General features: G+C 52.2%; 1 protein-coding gene across 1 annotated transcript in view; it reads right to left on the reverse strand.

The window, feature by feature from the left end:
• Positions 1 to 9,855: 9,855 nt before the first annotated feature.
• The window catches only part of MPPED1 (metallophosphoesterase domain containing 1), a 64,577-nt gene continuing 51,109 nt past the window's right edge, over positions 9,856 to 23,323 (reverse strand). The window contains exons 4-6 of the mRNA XM_065887720.1: positions 15,086 to 15,201; positions 12,428 to 12,541; positions 9,856 to 9,974 (exon numbers count right to left, since the gene is read on the reverse strand). Coding sequence (XP_065743792.1) covers positions 9,856 to 9,974; positions 12,428 to 12,541; positions 15,086 to 15,201 — 349 coding nt within the window. The remainder of the gene's footprint in view (positions 9,975 to 12,427; positions 12,542 to 15,085; positions 15,202 to 23,323) is intronic.

Raw genomic sequence — 23,323 nt, forward strand, 5'->3', positions numbered from 1 at the left:
GCACATATGGCCACCTAATTTACAACAAAGGAGGCAAGAACATACAATGGAGGAAAGACAGCCTCTTCAATAAGTGGTGCTGGGAAAACTGGACAGCTACATGTAAAAGAATGAAATTAGAACACTACCTAACACCATACACAAAAATAAACTCCAAATGGATTAAAGACTTAAATGTAAGTCCAGACACTATAAAACTTTTAGAGGAAAACATAGGAAAAACACTCTTTGACATAAACCACAGCAAGATCTTTTTTGACCCACCTCCTAGAGTAACAGAAATAAAAGCAAAAATAAACAAATGGGACTTAATTAAACTGAAAAGCTTTTGCACAGCAAAGAAAACCATAAACAAAACAAAAAGACAACGCTCAGAATGGGAGAAAATATTTGCCAATGAAACAACTGACAAAGGATTAATCTCCAAAATATACAAACAGCTCATGGAGCTCAATATCAAAAAAACAAACAATCCAGTTAAAAAATGGACGGAAGACCTAAATAGACATTTCACCAAGGAAGACAAACAAATAGTCAAGAGACACATGAAAAGATGCTCAACATCACTAATTATTAGAGAAATGCAAATCAAAACTACAATGAGGTATCACCTCACACTGGTCAGAATGGCCATTATCAAAAAAGCTAGAAACAATAAATGCTGGAAGGGGTGTGGAGAAAAGGGAACCCTCTTGCACCGTTGGTGGGAATGTAAATTGATACAACCACTATGGAAAACAGTATGGAGGTGCCTTAAAAAACTACAAATAGAACTACCACATGAGCCAGCAATCCCACTACTGGGCATATACCCTGAGAAAACCATAATTCAAAAAGAGACATGCACCACAATGTTCATTGCAGCACTATTTACAATAGCCAGGACATGGAACCAACGTAAATGTCCATCAACAGATGAATGGGTAAAGAAGATGTGGCACATATATACAATGGAATATTACTCAACCATAAAACGAAACAAAATTGAGTTATTTGTAGTGAGGTTGGTGGACCTAGAGTCTGTCATACAGAGTGAAGTAAGTCAGAAAGAGAAAAACAAATACCTATGCTAACGCATGTATAAGGAATCTAAAAAGAAATGGTACTGATGAACCTAGTTGCAGGGCAGGAATAAAGAGGTAGTCATAGAGAATGTACTTGATGACATGGGGTGGGAGGGCGAAGCTGGGGCAAAGTGAGAGTACCATTGACATATATCCACTACCGAATGTAAAATAGTTGGCTGGTAGGAAGTAACAGCATAGCACAGGGAGATCGGCTCGGTGCTTTCTGGTGACCTAGAGGGGTGGGATAGGGAGGGTGGGAGGGAGGCTCAAGAGGGAGGGGATATGGGGATATGTGTGTACATATAGCTGATTCACTTTGTTGTACAGCAGAAACTAACACGGTATTGTGAAGCAATTATACTCCAATAAAGATCTATTAAAAAAATAGAAATATATATATTATATGTGAAAATGTAAAGGAGCTAAATTAGCCAAAACAACTGTGAAAAAGAACAAAATTGAAGCACCCATACTACCCAACTTCAAGATTTACCCATAAAATTATAGTAATCAGGAGAATATGATTTTGACAAAATCACAGGCCAGAAATAAACCCACACAAACATAGTCAACTGATTTTTGACAAACGTGCAAAGGCAATTCCATGGAAACATAGTGTCCATTTGAAAAAACATGAAACTGTCACATACCTCACACCTTACACAGAAATTAACTCAAAATGCATTATAGACCCAAATGTAAACATAAAACTTCTATGAGAAAACGTCAGAGAAAATCTGCATGACCTTGGGTTTGTCAATGTGCTACACCAAAAACACAATCTATAAAAGAAAAAATTGATAAACTGGACTTTAGGAAAATTAAAAACTTTTGCTCTGAGAAACTGTTAAGAGAATAAAAAGACAACCTACAGACTGGAAGAAAAGATTTGCAAATCACGTATTCAATTAAGGACTTGTATCCAGTGCCTAAAGAACTTTAAAATTCAAAAACAAGAAAAAAAAACAACCTAGTTTTTAAAGAAGGGCACAAAAAATCTGAACAGATGCTGCACAAAAGATCTGAACAGGTGCTTCACAAAAGAAATATGGCAAATAAACATATAAAAAGATGTTCCACATTATTTGTCATCAGGTAAATGGAAATTAAAACCACAATGAGATATAACAATACTCAAATGGTTAAAATTTTTAAATTAAAAAAAAAATTTTGGGGTGTATAATTGGTTTACAATGTTGTGTTAGTTTCAGGTGTACAGCAAAGTGAATCTGTTATACATATACATATATCCACTGTCTTTTAGATTCTTTTCCCATATAGGCCATTACAGAGAATTGAGTAGAGTTCCCTGTGCTATACAGTAGGTCCTTATTAGTTATCTATTTTATATATAGTAGTGTGTATGTGTCAACCCCAATCTTCCAATTTATCCCTTCCCTCCCCCTTAACCCCAGGTAACCATAGTTTATTTTCTACATCTGTAACTCTATTTCTGTTTTGTAGATAGATTCATTTGTAGCCTGTTTTTAGATTTGGTTAAAATTTTTAAGTTGACAATACCAAATTCCAGTGAGGATGTGGACCAACAGGAATACTCATTTATTGCCCGTGGGATTACAAAAGCATACAGCTATTTTGGAAACCGGTGTGATTAAAAAGGGGCCAACCATATGACCCAGCAATCCCACTACTGGGCATATACCCTGAGAAAACCAAAATTCAAAAAGAGTCATGTACCAAAATGTTCATTGCAGCTCTATTTACAATAGCCCGGAGATGGAAACAACCTAAGTGCCCATCATCAGATGAATGGATAAAGAAGATGTGGCACATATATACAATGGAATATTACTCAGCCATAAAAAGAAACGAAATTGAGCTATTTGTAATGAGGTGGATAGACCTAGAGTCTGTCATACAGAGTGAAGTAAGTCAGAAAGAGAAAGACAAATACCGTATGCTAACACATATATATGGAATTTAAGGAAAAAAATGTCATGAAGAACCTAGGGGTAAGACAGGAATAAAGACACAGACCTACTGGAGAACGGACTTGAGGATGTGGGGAGGGGGAAGGGTGAGCTGCGACAAAGCGAGAGAGAGGCATGGACATATATACACTACTAAATGTAAGGTAGATAGCTAGTGGGAAGCAGCTGCATAGCACAGGGAGATCAGCTCGGTGCTTTGTGACCACTTGGAGGGGTGGGATAGGGAGGGTGGGAGGGAGGGAGACGCAAAAGGGAAGAGATATGGGAACATATGTATATGTATAACTGATTCACTTTGTTATAAAGCAGAAACTTACACACCATTGTAAAGCAATTATACCCCAATAAAGATGTTAAAAAAATAAGTAAATAAAATGAGGGGAAAAAAAGGGGGGGCCAAATAAAGGAATTTTTCAGGTAATGGAACTATTCCCTATAGTACTGGTGTGGTGGATACATAACTCTAAGTATTTGTCAAAACCCATAGAACTGTACATTACAAAGAGTGAACTCTATTGTATGCAAACTTGAAACAGCCAATCAGTGTGTCAGGGAGTCTCAGGATGGAATGCAGACTGTGATTGAAGGATCTAATTGTATCGCAAATATATGACAAAACCTCACTGATTGGGTGGGGGGAAAGGAGCTGACCAATTTAACCTTGGAAAACAGAGTTTAGACCGTAAAGCTAAAGACAAAAAGACTGCACATGAACCCTGTTCTCTGGTTGGTAACGATGTTTCTTACAGGGGTACAGATCTGCAGTTCTGAGACTACGTGCTTTGTAGGTATCCTAGGGTCAAACAAATACCTAAACTGATTGTAGATATGGGAGCCAGGCTTCTGATTGTCAAAGAAAAAAGTTACAAATGGGCAAGGCAGCAAGGCAGGAGTAAACTCTGCATTGTTGGTTTAGCGTCAGAGGGGAGGCTGTCAGTATGAACTAATGCTTATTTTAAAATAAATAGATGATAGGTGGATGGATGGACGGAAGGATACAGAGGCAGGGATAGATAAGTGTATGTATACATGGATTAGTATACTACAAATATTTCCTAGCTCTGGCCACTAAGAGGGTCTAGAAATAGTGAGAGTAGCAACCAGTCCATCTACAATCCAGATCTTAGTTTCTAAATAAAAGGAGCCAGAACTCTGGAGAAATGGCTGATCTAGCAATGGGGCGAGAGAAACACAAGGTGAGCCTGGAGCAGAAAGCAAGAAAGTGAAACGAACAAACAAAAAAATAGGAATATGTCCAAAGAACACAGGAGCCAATTCGAAAGGGCTCCCAAATGGACACAGTTAGAACAGTTTGACCGATGAAATAAATGATAGCATGAGATTCTAACCTAAAGAATACCCATGCTGCTGTAAATAAATAAATGACAGAGAAGGGACAAATCTCCCTTACAGAACAATTCCAAATAATAAATGTAGAAGGGAAAAAGAAATAGAAAATCATCATGAGAACACCACAGTAACCATTGATCCAGGCAAGATCCACGGATGGATGCTAAAATTAGTGGGCAAAACTTTAGGAGGCTTGCATAGCCTTGAAGTGTCTCCTCCAAATAGGTATTAATTAATGTGGTGATCTTATCATACGTCCACATTCTTTGATGCTTCATTCCCCTCTCCTGAGTGTGAGCTGGACTAGTGACTCATTTCTAACAAACTGGGTATGGAAAAGGAAAACTGGTATCTTTATAGTGGAGAGACCTCGCAGACATCCCGTAACCGTGCGATCAAGATTAACCACCACAGTGATAAGTCACGGTGGTCTCATGTTACCCCAGATATGATGCCTTGAGAAGGACACATCACCTCCGCACATAACCCCAGACAAATCATGAGAAATCATCAGACAAACCCAACTTGAGGGGCAGTCTACAAAATAGTATTCTTCAAAACTTTCAGGTCATGAAAATTGAGGAAAGGCGGGGAAAATATCGCCGACCACAGGGGGCTAAGCAAGCACGATGACTAAACGCAACATGGTCTCGTGGACGGGACGTTAATGAAAAAGATCCAGGGGCTTCCCTGGTGGCGCAGTGGTTAAGAATCCGCCTGCCAATGCAGGGGACACGGGTTCGAGCCCTGGTCCGGGAAGATCCCACATGCCGCGGAGCAACTAAGCCCGTGCACCACAGCTACTGAGCCTGTGCTCTAGAGCCCGCGAGCCACAACTACTGAGCCCACGTGTCACAACTACTGAAGCCCACGTGCCTAGAGCCCGTGCTCCGCAACAAGAGAAGCCACCGCAATGAGAAGCCCGCGCACGGCAATGAAGAGTAGCCCCCGCTCGCCGGAGCTAGAGAAAGCCCGCGCACAGCAACGAAGACCCAACACAACCAAATAAATAAATAAATATATTTTAAAAAGAATCCAAATGAAGATCTAATAGTCTTATATCACTGCTAATCTCTTAGTTTTGATAAATGTAACATAGGAATATAAGATGTTAACATTAGGGGAAACTGAGTGAAGGGTATGTGGGCACTCTCTGTACCATCTTTACAACTCTTTGTAAATCTAAAATTACTTCAAAATAAAAAGTTTTTTTTTAAAGAGGGAAATCATTTCCTGTTGTTCAGGGCCCAGCCAGGCTCCCTCTCAGGAGGTTTTCCCTGATCTCCCCTGCACACTGGATTTGATCTTCCCTGGGGTCCTCAAGCCTGACTGTGTCTGCCACTCACTGGACCCCAAGCATGTAACGGCTGAAGCGTTCAGCTTCTTTCCTGGGATCAGATGAGCCTTCCAAAGTACTCGTCGAGCTTCCAGACAGCAGGGCCTAATTCTCACATCTTGGAAGACTTCGCAGTCCATGCCTTCAAGGGGAGGGTGGGGCTGAGGGCCCCCTGGAGTGTCTAAGATCTTCCGTGACGAGACCCCCAGCTGGCCAGGCAGGTTTGGGCCCAGCTAGGAGCTGTGGGTGGCGTTAGGGGAGAGCACTGGATGAAGCCTGGGTCCACAGAGCTTGTCACCTCTCCTAGCTTATTCAGGAGGGTGGAGCAGGGGTCTCCTGGAAGAAAAAGGCCTGGCAACTTGGTCCCGGTGGAGGTTCAAGGCCCAGCTTCATGGAAGCTGAATTGCAAGAAAAAGCAGCTGGGGGCTGGGCTCCCTGAGAACGAGCTCCCCATAAGGATGGAGGCAGAGGGAGCAGAGGCAGCTCGCTGGATTTGCCCACCGGGCTCCCATCCTGTATCGTCCCATCGGGCCACGGGGGCACCTGGGGAAAGATGGCTGTAAAGCATGAGTGAGCCCAGAGTGCTGAACCACCTGCACCACTGTGTAAACCCCGGACACATCAGAGCCCGTCTACACAGAAGGCAGCAGGAGCACACGGCTCAGAGCTTAGCAGCTGCCGCCTGTCAGCAGAGCGGGTACCAGGCGCTTAAGCGGCGCTTGCAATGTGACAGCACTACCAGAGGCGGCAGCAGCCACGGTGCGCCCCTGCCCCTGCCCGGGACCCCTGCTCAGGTACACAATGGCCTAGAGTAGCAGAAGGGTGCCTCAAAGAGAGCAGCTCCTCTCCACCGGCTATGCACGGGGACCCAAGGCCCAGGACCGGTCGTTGTAGGCACCTGTGAGGCTCTGGTGGAGGGGAACTCTTTGGAAGGGCATATTACAGGCGGGCCAGTCTGAGGACAGGAGAGGGTCATTGAGGGCTGACGCCATCACAGGCTCCCTCAGCCTGCTCCCCCAGCCCCATGGCTCTGGTTATGACCCACAAACATAGGTCTCCAGAGAGGCTCCTCCCCTGCAGGCCCATTTATCACCCCCCGCCCCCATCCCCGGCCACTGGACACCTCCCCCTGCATATCCCAAGGGCACCTCCAGCTCATGAATCCCAAACAGAATTCAACACCCTTCCTCCAACCTGTTCTTCCTGCCCCATGTGCCTCCTCCATGACGGGCAGCCAACACCCATTACCATCCTTGTCTCCCCACGCCCCTACCTCCTAAATCTATCACTACCACCACTGCCACATCCCTGTTCCAAGCCAGGTCCAAGAGAGGTGCTCAGTGAATGTTTGTGGGCTGGCTGGATGGATGGGTGGGTGAGTGGATGGATGGATGGATGGTGGTTGGATGGATGGATGGATGAACGGATCGATCAATGGGTAAGTGAACAGTTGGGTAGATGGATGAGTGGATAGATCGATGGGTTGATGGATGGATGAAAATGGCAGAACTTCTACAGCACAGGGAGCTTTGGAACTGGAGTTGTTACACCTGCCAGTATTTTCAAACCATGGGTCCTACACCAGGACCCATGGTTTGACAAGGGCTGGATTAGAACTTGCTGCTTTGAGAAGAGGCCAGAGCTAAGGCCATTTTGAGATATCCTGTTTGGGGGGGACGAGATGCTCCGGCAATTTGAACACAAGGCACAGAACTGCACGTGCCAACCACCCCTGAGGGAAGCTGGAGCAAGCAGAAGGATGCCAGTTATTGGCACACGGAAGGTCTTTGGCCTCTGAACTCAGTCCGGGACTCAGGACTTGGCCGGGAGGACGTCACTCCTCCCCTACATGCCCCACACGACACCCGGAGACACAGAGGAAGAGGCACCCAGAGGACTTCTCTTTCTTTTTACAAAGACTTTATTGTCTGACATGCTTGACAAAAAAATTACAGCCACAATCAAGTTATGCCGAAATGATTGAGGAGCATGCCGTCATCTTCATACCGCAAGGACTTTTAATGAATTTTCTTTTAAAGTAACAGCTGCCTTCATAACTTTTATTTTCCACATAAAAATACACCATATTCTGAAGGTACCTTAGGAAAAAAAACATTTTTTTTTTAAGTTTATAGTTCTTGGTCCGCATAGAAATTCAGTAGAGGTTACTGAAAGGGCCTGGAGTCCTCTCCACCCCACGCATTCACACACATGCCGTGCGTCAGAGGTGTCCCCAGAGACCCTGTAAACATCCCCGGCTACCAGGAACCACTTGGGCCAAAAAGGATTCCTGAAACCCTGCGGAGCAAAGCTGGCCTCGGCCAACGTGGTGCTGCTACTGGGCTCCCCGGATGGTGCCCCTCGCCCCATGGGGAGCCCCAATTGAGTAGGGAAGGAATCATGGTCTCCTGGGATCCTGGGCACAGAGAACAGGGTCCTCCAAGACTCCAGGGGCTCTCCAGAGAAATGAACCAGACAGGTGCTGAATAGGAACCTTAATAAAAAAAAGAGCCTTGGACCGTGCATTGCCTTGTAGGGCAGGAGCTTTGAGTGGTGGGAGAGCAGGGGCTGTGAAGCCAGAGACCAAGGTTCAAATCCTGCCTCTGCCTCTTTTGAGCTGTGCACCCTCAGGCAGGTTACCTCACCTCTCTGATCTCAATCTCCTTGTCTCCAAAAGGGGGACAGCCGTACCCACCTTGCAAGACTGCTGGAAATGAGATCATATCTGCAAAGGGCCCATTAAATGCTGGTCCCAGGCCTGGGATTAAGGGGGGTGAGCAGGGCCCTCCTCTCAGGTGTACAACTTAAGGGGCGCCAAAAAACTCATAGATCGAGATAAATGATACTATTTTAATGCAATGTTTTTAAAAATCAAAATTAATGCAGGAAAAAAAATCTATGATGAACAAAATATCCAAATTTTAAATAAAGGCAGAATCTGACCCTGCACGTGCTAATCCTGCCTCACTGGCCTCACCCCAACGAGGCCCTGCTGGTTCTCTGTCCGTCAGAGACTCAGCCCAACCCCCCAGTCCTAATTTAAAGAAGAAAAAGAAGCCCGCCCTGGGTGGAGCTGCCAGAACCGAAGCCCATCTCTGTCTCTGTGCCATCTTCCCATGGGGGCCGCAGGCTGGCACCCAGGGACATGGCAGCACGACTGTGAACCATTCAGCCTCCCTCGGCTGTGGGCACGGCAGCCAAAATCCGAGGGGCAAGGGATATCCCACCGGGGTACAGGACCCAGTCAAGGGCGATGAGAACCACGGGGTCCACTTTATTAAATTAAGAGGGGGGTGTGAGCACACGTGTGTGTGCGTGTCCACACCCATATGGGCGTGTACAGGGGGCAGGGCAGCCTCGGCCCGCAGAGCCCTCAGCCTTCTGAGTTCTGCAGAGCCGCACAGCCCCCAGGGCACCAGGGGCATCCAGGACTTGGGAACCCTCCAGCTGGTGCTGGGCCCTCATCAGCCTCGTTCCGTAGAAACAACCCCCCAAGTCCAGGCTCCGAGCGGGTGCCCGGGATGCTCAGGCCACAGTTTACATCAGCAAAAATGCCCACAGGAAGAAAACGGGGGATCAGTGAAGCAAAGGGCTGGTCGGCCTGGCCAGGTGCGGCCCGATTCCTGAGACGTCCCTGATCGTTCCCTCGGATGCCTGGTAGGAGCGGAAGGGCTGCCTGCACTCAGGCTACGACACACCCTCCCACCCCCCAACCCTGAGGCTTGCAGCCACACAGACCCTCGGTGAGAAGGAGATTTTGTGCCAGAACTCCCAGGATCTGTCCAAGAGCAGCGGCTTCCCAAACCCACGAGGGTGTCCAACGGAGAAGGATAAAGATTCAGTCACTTCCCAAGCAGGACAGGGCCACGAGCATAGGAGGTCCTTTAATAAGGAACACACGGAAGGGACACGCAGAAATCAGTGATGAGCACAGAACCCCTGACGGACCTGCAGGGTCCTGACTCCAAGTGACAGAAGGCTGAAGAGTCAGGGGTGATTTTCTTCATTCCAAGGCCTCAGCCCGCCTGCTGGGCTGGTCCCCGCAGCCGGACGGGCTGTCTGCATGAAAGGAAGGGGGGTTGGAGGTCCGTGCTCTCAGCTAGGTGTACGTAGCTGATGCGGGTGGGAAGCGCTGGGGCCGTGGGGGCAGTCAGGAGTTCCGGGGTGTGGGGAGGTCGATGACTATGGGTGGGTTCACGGGCTGGTAGTTCACGGTGCACACAGATGCGTTCACATAGGTGGTTGTCCCATCCGCCATGACTCCATACCCTAGAAAGTAAGCACACGGCTGTCAGGGCTGAGAGGTGACACCAGGACCCAGGGCAGTGAGGGTGGTCTGGTTGAGTGTGGTAGTCACAGGGAACTCAGCCACAAGGGGCTGAAGATGTCTGGGGCGAGCTACTGAAACCATCAAGTACAGGCTCTTCATCTATAAATGGTGACGATGACAGATGCTCCTCCCAAGCCTGCTGTGAGCAGCAAATGAGATAATAATTCACATGCTCGGCCCAGTGCCTGGAAAGCACATGGTGAGACATCATCATTGACATCATCACCATCACCATCATCACCACCGTACACCATCATCACCATCACCATGATCATTACTATCATCGTCACTATCACCATCTCATCATCACCACCATTATCATCACCACCTCCAACATCACCATCACCATCATCACCGTCACCATCATCACCATCACCAACATCACCATCACCATCATCACCATCATCACCATCACCACCACCATCACCATCATCATCACCATCATCACCACCATCATCACCGTCACCACCATCACCATCACCATCATCACCGTCACCACCACCAACATCACCATCACCATCATCACCATCATCACCATCACCACCACCATCATCACCATCATCATCACCATCATCATCACCGTCACCACCACCATCATCACCATCACCATCACCATCACCATCATCACCGTCACCACCACCATCACCATCACCACCATCACCATCACCAACATCACCATCACCATCACCACCACCATCACCATCACCATCATCACCATCACCACCACCATCATCACTGTCACCATCATCACCATCACCATCATCACCATCACCATCATCACCATTATCATCACCAACATCACCATCACCACCATCATCACCATCACCACCATCATCATCACCATCATCACCGTCACCACCACCACCACCATCACCACCATCATCACCATCACCACCACCATCACCATCACCATCACCATCATCACCATCACCAACATCACCATCACCATCATCACCATCACCATCACCACCATCACCATCACCATCACCACCATCATCACCATCACCACCACCATCATTGTCATTATCACCACCGTCATCACCATCTCCATCATCACTACCATCATCGTAACCATCATTATCATCACCACCATCGTTGTCATGTACTTTCTTCTCCTCACCTCTGTCCCCAAACATACCCTCTTCCCACCATATCTACTGGTCAGAATCCTCCTCAACCTTGAGCTTAGCTCACCTCCAAACCAAAAGGGACACTTCCCCTCCTCTGCGCAGGCTACCCACCCTTTGGAGCCTGCATTTCTCTTGTACAATCATGCAGGGGTGCGGTTTGGATCACACACAACCTTGCATCTGAGGGCACTACACGCTCACAGTAGGTCTACAGAAAATGACAGCCGTTACTATTATCCCACAGCACAAGAGCTGTCCATCTCTCCCATGACCTTTCAGATCCTGCCTTTGATGGCTCATCTGTTGCCCAGGAGTCTGTGAGCTCCCTGGGGCTGGAGAGGTCCGATCACGCCTCTGCCCCTGACAGCACGATGCAGAGGAAAGTGGTCGGATGTGGGCCAAGCCATGTGAGTCCCAGGGGCCCTGGCCCAAAGCAGACAGAGGCTCAGGAGGCCAGGAGACAGCTTGGGGGAAAACCATGCGCTTCCTGGCAGGGGACAATGGGACCAGGAAGCCTTGGACAGGTGGGATAACGGTTCAAAAGGAGCAAACTGGTGAAATCAGACTCCAGTGAGGAAGCCTGAGGTCTCATGAGGTGAGCCCCGTGCAGTGACAGGCTGGGGCAGTCACGGCTGGAGCCGACATCACCAGTCACCTTCACGGCCACCCTGCCCACTCTCCCCAGGTGACGTGGACATAGCAAGGGGTCCTGCCCCCAGGACAGAAGGCAGAACCTCACGGCTGTCTGTGTGTGGGGGGCGGTGGCGGGGGGGAGATGCCAATAAAGCCCCTTGGGGAGGCAGGCAGCCCTCCCCATCCATTAAACACCTACTGCATGCCAGGCCGTAGGGATGTGAGCAACAAGACGGGCCACCTGCCCTGTAAGGAGCTCACAGTGCGCCCCCAACTCGAACACCTCCTCCGTGTCACATCCAAATGTCCCCTCCTCCAAAAAGGCCCCAGCCATCTCCGAAGACTTCCCAGGGCGGAGGAGGCACAGCAGAGCTGCAGGGCTCCAAGGAAGTAGAACTTATTTCTAAGTCTTGCTAGACTTTTCTTCCATCTTCCTATGATAAAACATTTCGGCAATAGCTAACTGATAGCCGACACGTGGATAGGCATTTACGAAGTGCATGTAGGAAAGGGTTATTTCCCTCTGGTCAGGGAGGAGGTGACTGGGTTCAAGGGAGATGAGACAGCCCCCCGGAAGGGCCAATGAGGCGCCCAGCCCCCCTGCAGGTAAGGCCCCCACCCCCGCTGACCTTCATGGATGTGGCCGAAGACATGCAGCCGCGGCTGGACGCGCCTTTGCACCGTGTTGAGTAGCTCCACGCAGCCCACCCGCTGCATCTTCTTGGGGACCCAGTCCAGGAAGCCTGGCAGGGGAGACGGCAGGAGGGCAATGACGGGGCCCAGGCCGCAGCGTGGCCCTGGACCCACCCTGCCCTGCTCTCCCCACCCTGCCCTGCCTCAGCCTCCAGGAGGGAAGCCTGGCTCCAGCTCGCACTGCCTGGGGCCTTGCGGCCTCATCCTCCCCTGCTTCCCCTTCTCCTCCCCTGCAGGGCGGCACGGAGAGCCCACTTATACAAGCCCGAGTAGGCCAGGCATGATGGGGAGGGAGCAGTCTCGACAGCTGTGAGCCCCCCAGACCATTCATGCTCAAAGTGGTCTCAAGACTGGCATCCACCCATTGCAGAGAGAAGCAAACTGAGGCCAGAGAGGGACAGCGGAGGCCCAAGGCCACCCCAGCAGGTGGCAGCAGAGCGGACCATGGGAGCAGGATTTCCATGTTGGAAACTTTCTAAACACACATCGCAAAATCATGAAAATGAACTTCTTCATCCACTGTAGCCTCAAGCACGGGGGCCATGTCTGGGTCTGCTCACACCGCCAGCTTCCCGGAGCCATCCCATATGGCGGCTTGTTATCCTCACATGGCTACACAAACCATAGGGGAATGACTGGTTACTCCAGGCAGACAACTAGGGTTCATCTCAGCCCCTCTCTGCTCAGGCGGGAGAAACAGGTTGCTACAACCGCTGGGAAAGGGAAGAGGAATCCTGCCACTCAAAGAATCTGACAGGCTGCAATGGACCTGACTTAGAGCTGAGACAGAGAGAGGAGGGAGAGAGAGAGAGAAACAAGAAGGAAGAGGAGGAAGAAGAGGGGAGAGGCGGGGAGTAGGCAGGGGACAGGCTTGGAGCAGACACTTGGGCTTAAGTCCCAGGCTCTGCTACCTACTGGCTGTGTGACCTTGGACAAGTCACTTAACCTCTCTGTGCCATATTCAACAATTCATCCAACAACGGGCTAGGCTGAGCACACAGGCGCCCCCAAAACAGGAGCTGTGTGTTGTGTGTGAAGCAGGCATGGTGAGGCATCCAGAGAGCAGGAACCCAGAAGATGCTGTTGGAGGAGTGGATGGAGGGGTAGAAAGGGGGGAAGGAGGAGAGGGAGAGAGGGAGGGAGGGAGGAAGGAAGCAAAAAAACCTGCCTCTGAGCCTCACTAGAAGCCACGTGTCACGCCTAAACCACGTCACGGCCCTGGGCCTTGGGCTCCCTCCGTTTGGAAATGGGGGTAAGAAAGCCTTCATTTCAGCACTTTGTGAGGGTGGAGGGAGGTGCCAAGGGCTCTGGCTGGGCGTCTGGCACACAGTAGGTGCTCAGGGCAGCTTCTCCCTGAACAGGTATCTGAGCGAATGACTCTGGAGCTACGCTGGGCCTCACCTGACAGCCCTTCCCACCTGGGACGCCCTGCCCGCACCCACCTCCCTCCCTGCCTCTCCCAGACCCGATGCTGAGACCACCCTTTCTGTCAGCCTCTGCAGGCCCCCTCTGACGATCTCTGTCGCAGGCTTCCCTCATCCTTGACCATGTCCCGCTGGGCTTGGCTGTTCGGTGTCCCTCTGCCTGGCATTTTGGAGCCTTCAAGGCAAGCACTGCATCGGGTTAGCTCCTGGTCCCGCATGGCCCGGCCCAGCCCAGCCCCAAACACCAAGGGAGTGATGACAGGTTTGGTGGAGGCACTGGTGGGGGGGAAGAGGCCGGTCTGGGCAGGACTGCTGGGAGTTTGGACTTCATTCTAAGGACTGAGGGAGCCACAGAGGGTTATAAAGGGATGGCATGGCATAACGGACCATTCAGAGAATTCCCTCCTAGTGACGTGAAGAGAGTGGACTGGGTGGGGCAAGACTCAGAGCTGGGGGACCAGTGAGGAGACCACGTTGGTCACCAAAGAGACACAAGACACTGGCATGGACGAGGTGGGGACAGCAGTGGTGGAGAGGAGAGAAAGGAGCTGGAATGCAGTTTGGGGGTAGAATCAAAGGGACAAGCTGAGGGACAGGAAGCAGGGTGTGAGGAAAGGGGGAGGGGGGGACTGAGAAAGGGGCCTGGGTGGCAGACGGCAGGCTAACGCCGAGACCAGGCGAGCAGTGACATCAGCTTGGCCAGAGGGGGGCCGAGGGGCCGGGGAGGAAAGCTGCTGGCGGTGGAACCACAGGCCCTGGGGACTGTGGGATGGGTGGTCTGATGGGGTGGGGGGGTGCACGGGATGGGGCCCGGTGAGAGTGACCTTGGTGGTATTCAGCCCCCAGGACTCAGGTCTGGAGCGTCAAGGGCCCAGCCTGCCTTTTGACCTCCCCGAGCTCCAAGGTACCACGTGTATAAAAGGGGCAGCTGATCTGACCTCACCACGCGGCTGTGAGTGACCCATCGAGCCCCCGGCACACAGTCGGTGCTCAGGAGATAAGAGCCACGACGGGGTGACCTGTCCCTGGTGCCCCAGCAAGCTGGACTCAGAACAGAGCCCATCCGCAGCTCCCCTCCACAGGCCCAGCTACGCCCAGACTGCCAGCACCCATACCCCCTGCGTCCTCCCCCAGCAGGAGCAGGTGTGCGCGGGGCTGGCTGAGTCTTACCCAGCGGCGGTCCGTGGGTTACCAGGACGTCTACGCCTTCGGGAATGAGGTTCCACTTCTCGAGCAGCGCTTGGCCTCGCGGGAGGTTAAAACCCCAGCCGTAAAACCAGGGCTGCCTGTGGGAGGAGAGCACGTGGGTCAGAGAGGGCCACCGAGAGTGGGGGCAATGACATAGCAGGAGAAGCAGGCCATAGTGCCAAACGGCCATCAGGGCCGGCCGGATGCCCAGAACCTCCCGTCCAGGGAAAGGTGTGGATTCACCTGGACTTGACCTGCCTTTTTCCTTTTTCTATGATGAACAAGTATTATCTATGTAGTTTTCTTTTTTTTTTTTTTTGTGGTACGCGGGCCTCTCCCGTTGTGGCCTCTCCCGTTGCGGAGCACAGGCTCCGGACGCGCAGGCTCAGCGGCCATGGCTCACGGGCCCAGCCGCTCCGCGGCATGTGGGATCTTCCCGGACCGGGGCACGAACCCGTGTCCCCTGCATCGGCAGGCGGACTCTCGACCACTGCGCCACCAGGGGAGCCCTATCTATGTAATTTTTGAAAATGAAAGTGAAAAAGAAAATCAACTTCTACCGAAGGGCTCTCTTGTTCCAAGCCCTTCTAGGGAAATTCAGAGAACATTCTCACCTGTCCCCATGGTGGGAGAATGCCCCTCCATCCATCCTCCTTCCTGCATCTGGGGCAAGTGGAGCCCCAGCCAGGAGAGAGTGGGTCCCAGGTGGAGGACGCTCCTTCCTGCCTCTACCCAAAGCTCCCAGCAGGGGTTCCACCGGGCTGAGTCCAACCCCAACATTAAGGTCAGGGCTGGGTGGACCGAGGCCATTTAACGGAATTCCTACCTGTCGCCCAACCCGGACCTAGACTGATCAGTGCAAGTCATTCCCCTCGATGGGTTCAACGGTGAGCATGTGACCTAGATCCTGCCAGTTGGAGGGAATTCCAGACGTTTCTTTCAGTGATGAGAGACAAGAACACTGTCATCCCCGCATACAAACCACTGAGCTTCTTGCCTTGGGAGCTGTCAGTACCTGTTAAACTGTCCCAAAGGGAGACGGCTGGTGCACATGACCCAGGGGAGCAGCTGGATCAAGTCGCACCTGACACCCACCATACCTCTGCACTTCTCAGTTACATGGGCCAACAGAAAGCCACTTGAGTTGGGTTTTCATTTACAACAAAAGTATCCCAACTAAGAATCAGCCCTTAGGCCTAAGTCATTGTAAGTTCCCCACATTAACACAGCTCTTTAGCATTTACAAAGTCACCATCATCACCACCACCACCACCAACTTTACTATCATCACTGTGGTGGGTCAAATTGTGTCCCCCCTAAAATATATGTTGGATATCAACCCAGTACCTGTGAACGTGACATTATTTAGAAATAGGGTCTTTGCAGATGGAATCAAGATGAGGTCATACCTGATTAGAGTGGGTTCTAATTCATGACTTGTGTCCTTATAAGAGGATCACGTGAAAACACAGACACAGAGAGGAAAAGGCCATGTGACAATGGCCGCAGAGATTGGAGTGATGTGTCTACAAGCCAAGGAGTCCCCAGGCTGCCAGCAACCACCAGAAGCTGGGAGAGTGGCACGGAACAGATCCTCCCTTAGTCCCCGCAGCAAGAACTAACCTTGGTGACACCTTGATTTCAGACTTCCAGCCTCCAGAACTGTGACAGAATCAATTCCTGTCGTTTGAAGCCGCACGGTTTGTGATAATTAGTTATGCAGCCCTAGGAAACTAATATAATCACCATTACCACCATCACCTCCCCACCTGCCACCCCAGGGACCTCCACACCTGCAGCAAGGTTGGCAGACAGGTGTCTCTCTCTTTCTGTTTTATGGGTGAGGAGACCGAGGGCCAGGGAGTAGAAACTAAAACTTGTCACCGGCATTTCCTGCACACCTATTTTTTTTTGCCAGGCGCCATCTAATTACATTATGGGGATAAGTTTATCTAACTGTCAAAAGAATCCTGTGAATTAAGGGCTGGGATTATTCCCATTTTTCAGATGAGGACCCAGAGGCTCAGAGAAGTGAGCTGGCTCAGGGATCTGGGCACCGTGAGGCCAGGCACCTCATGTCCATTCGCTGACATACTCTGCACGAGTTGGTAATGGGGCTGGCCTTTCACACGCAGAGCCTCTCGTGTGTCAAAGCTGCCACTAACATCCCTCTCATGACCCAGGAGCTCCTCCGTGGGAGGCTGACACCCCTAGCTGTTGACCCAACGTCTCTACTGCGTTGGCAGCCACCCAATGCACCTCTGTGGAACCCTAGGGGTTCCATGGAACAGCATTTGAGAACCCCGCTTTAGTCCCACCATGGCAGGTTCTGGACAGGAAGACTGAGGTTCAGCGAGAGGAAGGGAGGTGCCCAGGGTCACACGGTGGTCAGTGAAGAAGTCATTCTGGAACCCAGATCTGACCCTCTCTCCCAGCTGCCGTCAAGCCTGCAGCGCCAAATCCTGGAACGTGGGCTTGTGAAGGAAGAGGGTGAGTGGCCATACTGGTTGGTCATTTGGGGTCAAAGGTGCTTTCGCCACTTCAGACACCTGAGGGATCCCGTCCGCTGCCGGGCTTTGCTTGTGCGTGACCCCCGCCTGGGACACTGGGTCCCTCCTCTCCTCCTGCCTGCCCCTGACCCCACGCCACGTATATCCTTCCAAGCCCTCTCTGCTCCAACTTCCTTCCCACCCCGAGTGACGGGCACCTGCCCGGGGAGGAGCAAATGTTTGTTTAACAAAAGGTGTTGAGTGACAGAGCTGGATGAGTGAATGAAGTTGTTCACGGGATGTCGAACAGGACTCTTCCTGTTGCCTTGGAGTCGCAGCCAAAACTTCAAAGCTGAACGTGGTCCCCAACACTGCAATGAAAGCCCCCAGGTACCACCCAGGGAAACTTACTAAAGATGAGCAGAATATGCCAGGCCACCATCTCCCCACGCCCCTACCAGCCTAAGTTTTGATCCTGAGGGAGACTTGTGGCTCCTGTCTTGTTCTTGTGGGGGGATGGGGTTCACCCACACCCAGCCATGAGTGGCTTCCAGGGGGACCAGCTGTACAGGTGGGGGCCTGGGGATCTGTCCTCTGGGCCCGTGAGAGGAGAAACAGACAGAAGGGCAGGCGCACAGGAGCTGTCTGCACCCCCAGGTTTGGGCTGTCCCAAGGGATCCCCACCCACAGGAAGTGCCCTCCGAGTGACGAGACCAGGTGGCCGGGGCCAGGGAAGGCAGCTGGGTAGGTGGCACTGGGAAGTCCCTCGGAAGCTGCCTACTCCCTCAGTCACACCCGACTCAGGCCTGCCTTTGCACTTCTGCAGGAAGCTGAGGGTTCTCTCTGCAGAAAAACGTCTCCACACACACACAATTTTACATCCACCTTCGAGGGAATCTTGGGATCAGACGGACCTGGGTTAGAATGGGTCCACCTCTACCTGTGTGACCTTGGGCAAGTGGCTTAACTTCTCTCTATGCCTCAATTACCCCTTTTGTATAATGGGCATAATAACAATATCCTTTGCCTCAACAGGGCTTTGAAAGGATTAAATCAATTAATCCATGTAAAGTGCTTAAAGCGGTGCCTGGTCCAATGCTTTGCCACTGCCATCATCTCCATCACCATCATCATCCCCAACACCATCATCCCCAGCATCGACACTGTCACCACCACCACTATCACCATCGTCGTCTCCATCACCATCACCACCACCATCACCATCATAACCATTATTATCATTACCATCATCAACGCCATCACCACTACCACCACCATCACCGTCATCATCACCATCATTACTATGGACCCCTCCTGAAACCCACTCACGGAACCTGGATGAAAAACCTTTGGCCCAGGGCAGGGTTTTTCAAACTGCATTTTGAAGGGTCAAACAGCATTTTAAAAAAATAAAGGAAAAGGGGGAAATAAAGAATAGAAAACATCAGAGTACATCATAGCACGGAAGGGATACTTTAGTTAAATATATTTATATTTAAATAGACGCCCACATAAGGGTGCACTGAGTCACAATGTAAAAAAACAAATGCTTTTCCTACCACGGTTCCTGGTCAAAAGCAGTTGGCAGCCCTAACATACTGAGCTCACAGCTCTGCAATTTCTGAAGCCTTCAGACCCTGGGCATACTCAAAGCCCCACTTTGGCTAAGCCAGGGCGGGGTTCCTGCAGGGAAGGCTGCAGCAGCCTGGAAGCTGCTCATAACGCCAAGCCCACTAGTCCCCCCAGAAGCCCTCAGCCTGTCAGCTTACAGCAAAAGGAGCAATGCCTTTCTGCTGCCTTCCAAACACAGCATCCATTTTTCAAAAACCTAATCAAATATTTACAAGAGGGGACAAGGCCTCATCTGCATGGAGAGAAGGCGTCTGTGAGCTCCCATGAGCCACAGCAGGGAGTGACTTTTTGGAAAAGACACTCTGTAACATATCAGAGACCCCACAGACCCCCAGGAGCTGACCCACACGAGCCCCTGCCTACGTCCTCCTCCAGTACTAACGAGCCTTCCTCTGGGGGTGGCGTTTCCCCATAGATATACCTCCGTGGTTCTTGGAAACACATCACCTCAAATCCTGGGAAGGTGGAATCCACCCTGCCCCCTGGGACGCCTGGAGGGGTTGCTCAAGGGCACGGAAGGTGGCATCAGACACTCTGGCTCTGCCCCTGGGCTGGATGTACCCAGACTCTTTCACCGTGTAAACTGGGATAAGGATGCCTATGGCCCCAGATCTTACCCCATGAGGGCAGGGGGGTGCTTCTTGCTCAATGCTCTACCCCACCCATTGCCTGACACAGAGGGGAGGGAAAGGAGGTGGGTGGGAGGAGGTGTAAGGGAATGAAATTACACCATCATCGCAAAAATGCCTCCGAATTCCCAGGAGCTCTGTCACCGGGAAAGGGGGTGTTCTGGCCTTTACTGAAATTTGGGGGGAGGAGGAAAAGTCAGGTCATGCATGGAAACGTCCAGAGAAACATTTCTCAGGGCCGCCCGCGGGTGGGGAGGCCTTTCTCCGGGGTGGCCAAGAGCAGGGCCAGAGCAGCGGGAGAGACGGACTCTTCAGGGTGACCTCACTCCCCAGGGTCTGGAAAAGCCTTCGGCCACTCCTGCGTGACGTCCATCCAGGTTTGTGTCATGGGAATGGGAGCCTAAGGGATGGGGGGCACCAGCCCTTCCCGAGGGCGCAGTCGGCTCCAACGTCCCAGGCGTCCTGCGTTTGGTCACTTGACCCTCTCTCCTCGCCCAGCAGGGCCCTTTGGGGCCAGAGGTGAAGTGCGACGCTGCTCGGGGTTCCAGACAGAGGTCAGGGCAGGCGGGGGCTCGCAGGGCGTGTCATCCAAGCAGCCCGGATCCAGCCCGGCCCCGAGCTCCCCACCCACCCTGGGGGCAGCCGTGGGCTGAGACCCACGAATGACTGAGACGGCGGGCGCAGACAGAGCCACGGTCCCCATCCCCAGCGCAGCTGGCGCCTGGACGCAGCCTCACTGCCCTGAGGGCCAGGAGCCCTGACGTCCACCCGCCGTCCGGGACACATCACAGACCCCGAGGAGGTCGGATGGATCAGAATTCCGACAGAGCCGTGGCAGGCGGCTTTATGTCCTGAATTTCTGTCTTTCTGTTCTAAAGTAACCATTGGAATAATTTCCTTACAGAATGATAGTTGCCATGACAACCAGAGCAAATTTTCCTTTTCTGAAACAGATGTCTCATTTAGTTGAAAATTAGAATGTGAACAAACCCATGGGAAAAATTAATTCAAACTTTAACAGAGCGGTGAATACAATGTAATCTCTCAGAGGTTAACCCCTTAACAGCTTTTTTGTGCGCTTATGGTAACCTTCGAATCCAGTCTAATTAGGCCCGCTTAGCCAATATAAATGACCTCCTCGTGGCCAATCATTAAACGGCTTCCCCCTGGAGCGTGAATTCCCGGTTCCCTAATGGCAGACGGGAGGGGGGCGATGCCTGTCTGTAGAAAACGGCTGAAACAGAGCCTCCCCTGCTCTGGGTTTTCCATCTCCCCAGGTAAGGCACACGCCCCGGGAAACGGGATGTACCAGGGGCCATTCAATTAGCCTGGAGTATGGCCACCCCATTTCCCAGGGATGCTAGGGAGTGGGGGTGGACGAGGCCCAGGGTGTCCTGGGTAGAGCTGGGCCCAGTGGTGCACCCAGGCCAGGGCGCAACGCCTGAGGGCAGAGGCCAGGGGAGGGGGGCCCCCTTGAGAGGCCACCTGCCAAGGGGTCACCGAGGGGACACCCACACAGGCCTAGCTCCAAAGGCTCTCCATGAGCCTCCAAATCCTCACACCCGCCCCGAGGGGCAACAGCCATCACTGCTTCATCTTACAGATGCACAAACTGAGGTGCACAGAAGTACAGAGAATTGCCCAAGGTTGCCCGGTAACCAAGTGGCACAGCCAGGGCTCCAACCCAGACAGCAGACTCCAGAGCCTGTGCCCTCTGCTTCAGTCCCAGAGTGATGGCAACAGGACCAGGAATCCTGCCCACCTTCCCCAGCAAAGCCCACTTTACCAGCCACTTTCACCCCTCAGCTCAGTTAATCCTCAGGACAAAGCTGTCAGGAGGCCCCCACCTTTGAGATGAGGAAATGATGGCACAGAGAAGTCATGGGTCTGAGGACACTCGGGAGGCCAGAGGGACCTGGACCAGGGTTCCTGGCTCCTGCATCCTGTGCCCGGATGCCGCTGGGGCGGCTGGGCCCCAGGTTCTCCCTCTTCAATGGCAGCTGCCTGCCTGTCCCTCTGAGCCTGGCTGCACTCTGGCTCCTGGTGCCCCACCTCTCATCCACCCTGTGACTCTTCTAGTCCAAAACCTTCCATGGCTCCCAATTACCTCCAGGACAAGCCTGAGCCTCATGGCCTGGCATGCGGGGGCCTTGGGCTCTGCCCCATTCCACCTTTCGGACCAGCCTACTCAGGTTCCCCAGTGAGCTCACCACCCACCAGTCACGACAATCCTCTGTTTCCTGAACAAGGCCCAGCCTTTCCCCACCTCTGGGTTTTTGCTCATACTGTTTCAGCCATCTGAAATGCCCTTCCTAGCCTCTCCTCAGAGTCCATGACCCATTATTTGTTAAGGCCTGGCTCAAAGGCCACCTCTTCCAGGAAGCTTCCCCTGATCACCTCCATCCCCAAGCACAAGTGACCCTCCCTGCTCTGAGCGCCCTTATACAGGCTCCTTCAGGGCAGGCCTGGGTCAAATCATCCCTGAATCCATCCTGCCTAAACTGATGGCTGGGCCCAGGTGGACCTCAGGGTGGGTTTGCACAAAGCGTGCCTGAATGAGTGAACGAATGAATGAATGATGGAATGAACTGACAGGTGCTCTACCTGGCAGGCAGGCAGGTGGGAAGAACTAAGTATTAACCCTCCCCTCCCCACACCCTCCCCAGGAGCCCTCCCCAGAGCCCCTGGCTGTCGTGAAGCCCTGAGACCCACCACCAGGTCCACAACCAGAACCAGAACTCTCGCCATCTGTGAGCCTCCCATTCCCCCTCACCCTGCCACGACCTGCCTGGGGGAGTCCTGTGCCCATTTCACTCACGAGGCCTCAGAGGTGATGCTCACCTCCTCGGCTGCATCCCGACTCACCGCCCTTGGGGGACCTTCCCTGCCTCCCCAGGCAGCCCCGCTCCCTAGGTGAGGGCAGGGACGGCTGCCTACAGGTGGCAGGGAACAGCCTCTCACAGTGGCCCGCCCCATCCCCCCACCGACCAGGTGCTCTCCCACTTCCGCCTCTCCTTCTGCAGGGTGAAAGCTGCAGTGTGGGCGGGGCAGGGACCTCTCCCCACCAGCAGCCAGCCCGCCCCTGAGCTCTCAGACAAGCCTGACCAGGTCCACTCCCTCTCTGGCTGCAGACTGAACACTCATCTTGACCCTCATCTGTTTGTTCTTCCTGCCCCAATACCCCCTCCCCCAAGGGCCAGGCTTTCCGGGGCCACTTCCAGGGAGCCAAATACAGCCTCTGCCTTCTCTCAGAGACAGCCAACACTGAGAGCATCTCAGGTGAGGATGACACGTGGCACTGGCCCACGTGCGTCCTGGGACCCTCCCAGCACTCCAGTGAGGCTGTGCTCCCATCTGCAGCAGGGAAACCAAGGCTCAGCGTCGGTGACACGCCTGGGTCCCCCGAGCGAGTTCCTGCTGACTCCTCACCCCACAGGTGGCCCCCATTCCTGGGGACGTCCCGGTTCTGG

Source organism: Phocoena phocoena, chromosome 11 (genome assembly GCF_963924675.1).
Source record: "Phocoena phocoena chromosome 11, mPhoPho1.1, whole genome shotgun sequence".
NCBI classification, from domain to species: Eukaryota; Metazoa; Chordata; class Mammalia; order Artiodactyla; family Phocoenidae; genus Phocoena; species Phocoena phocoena.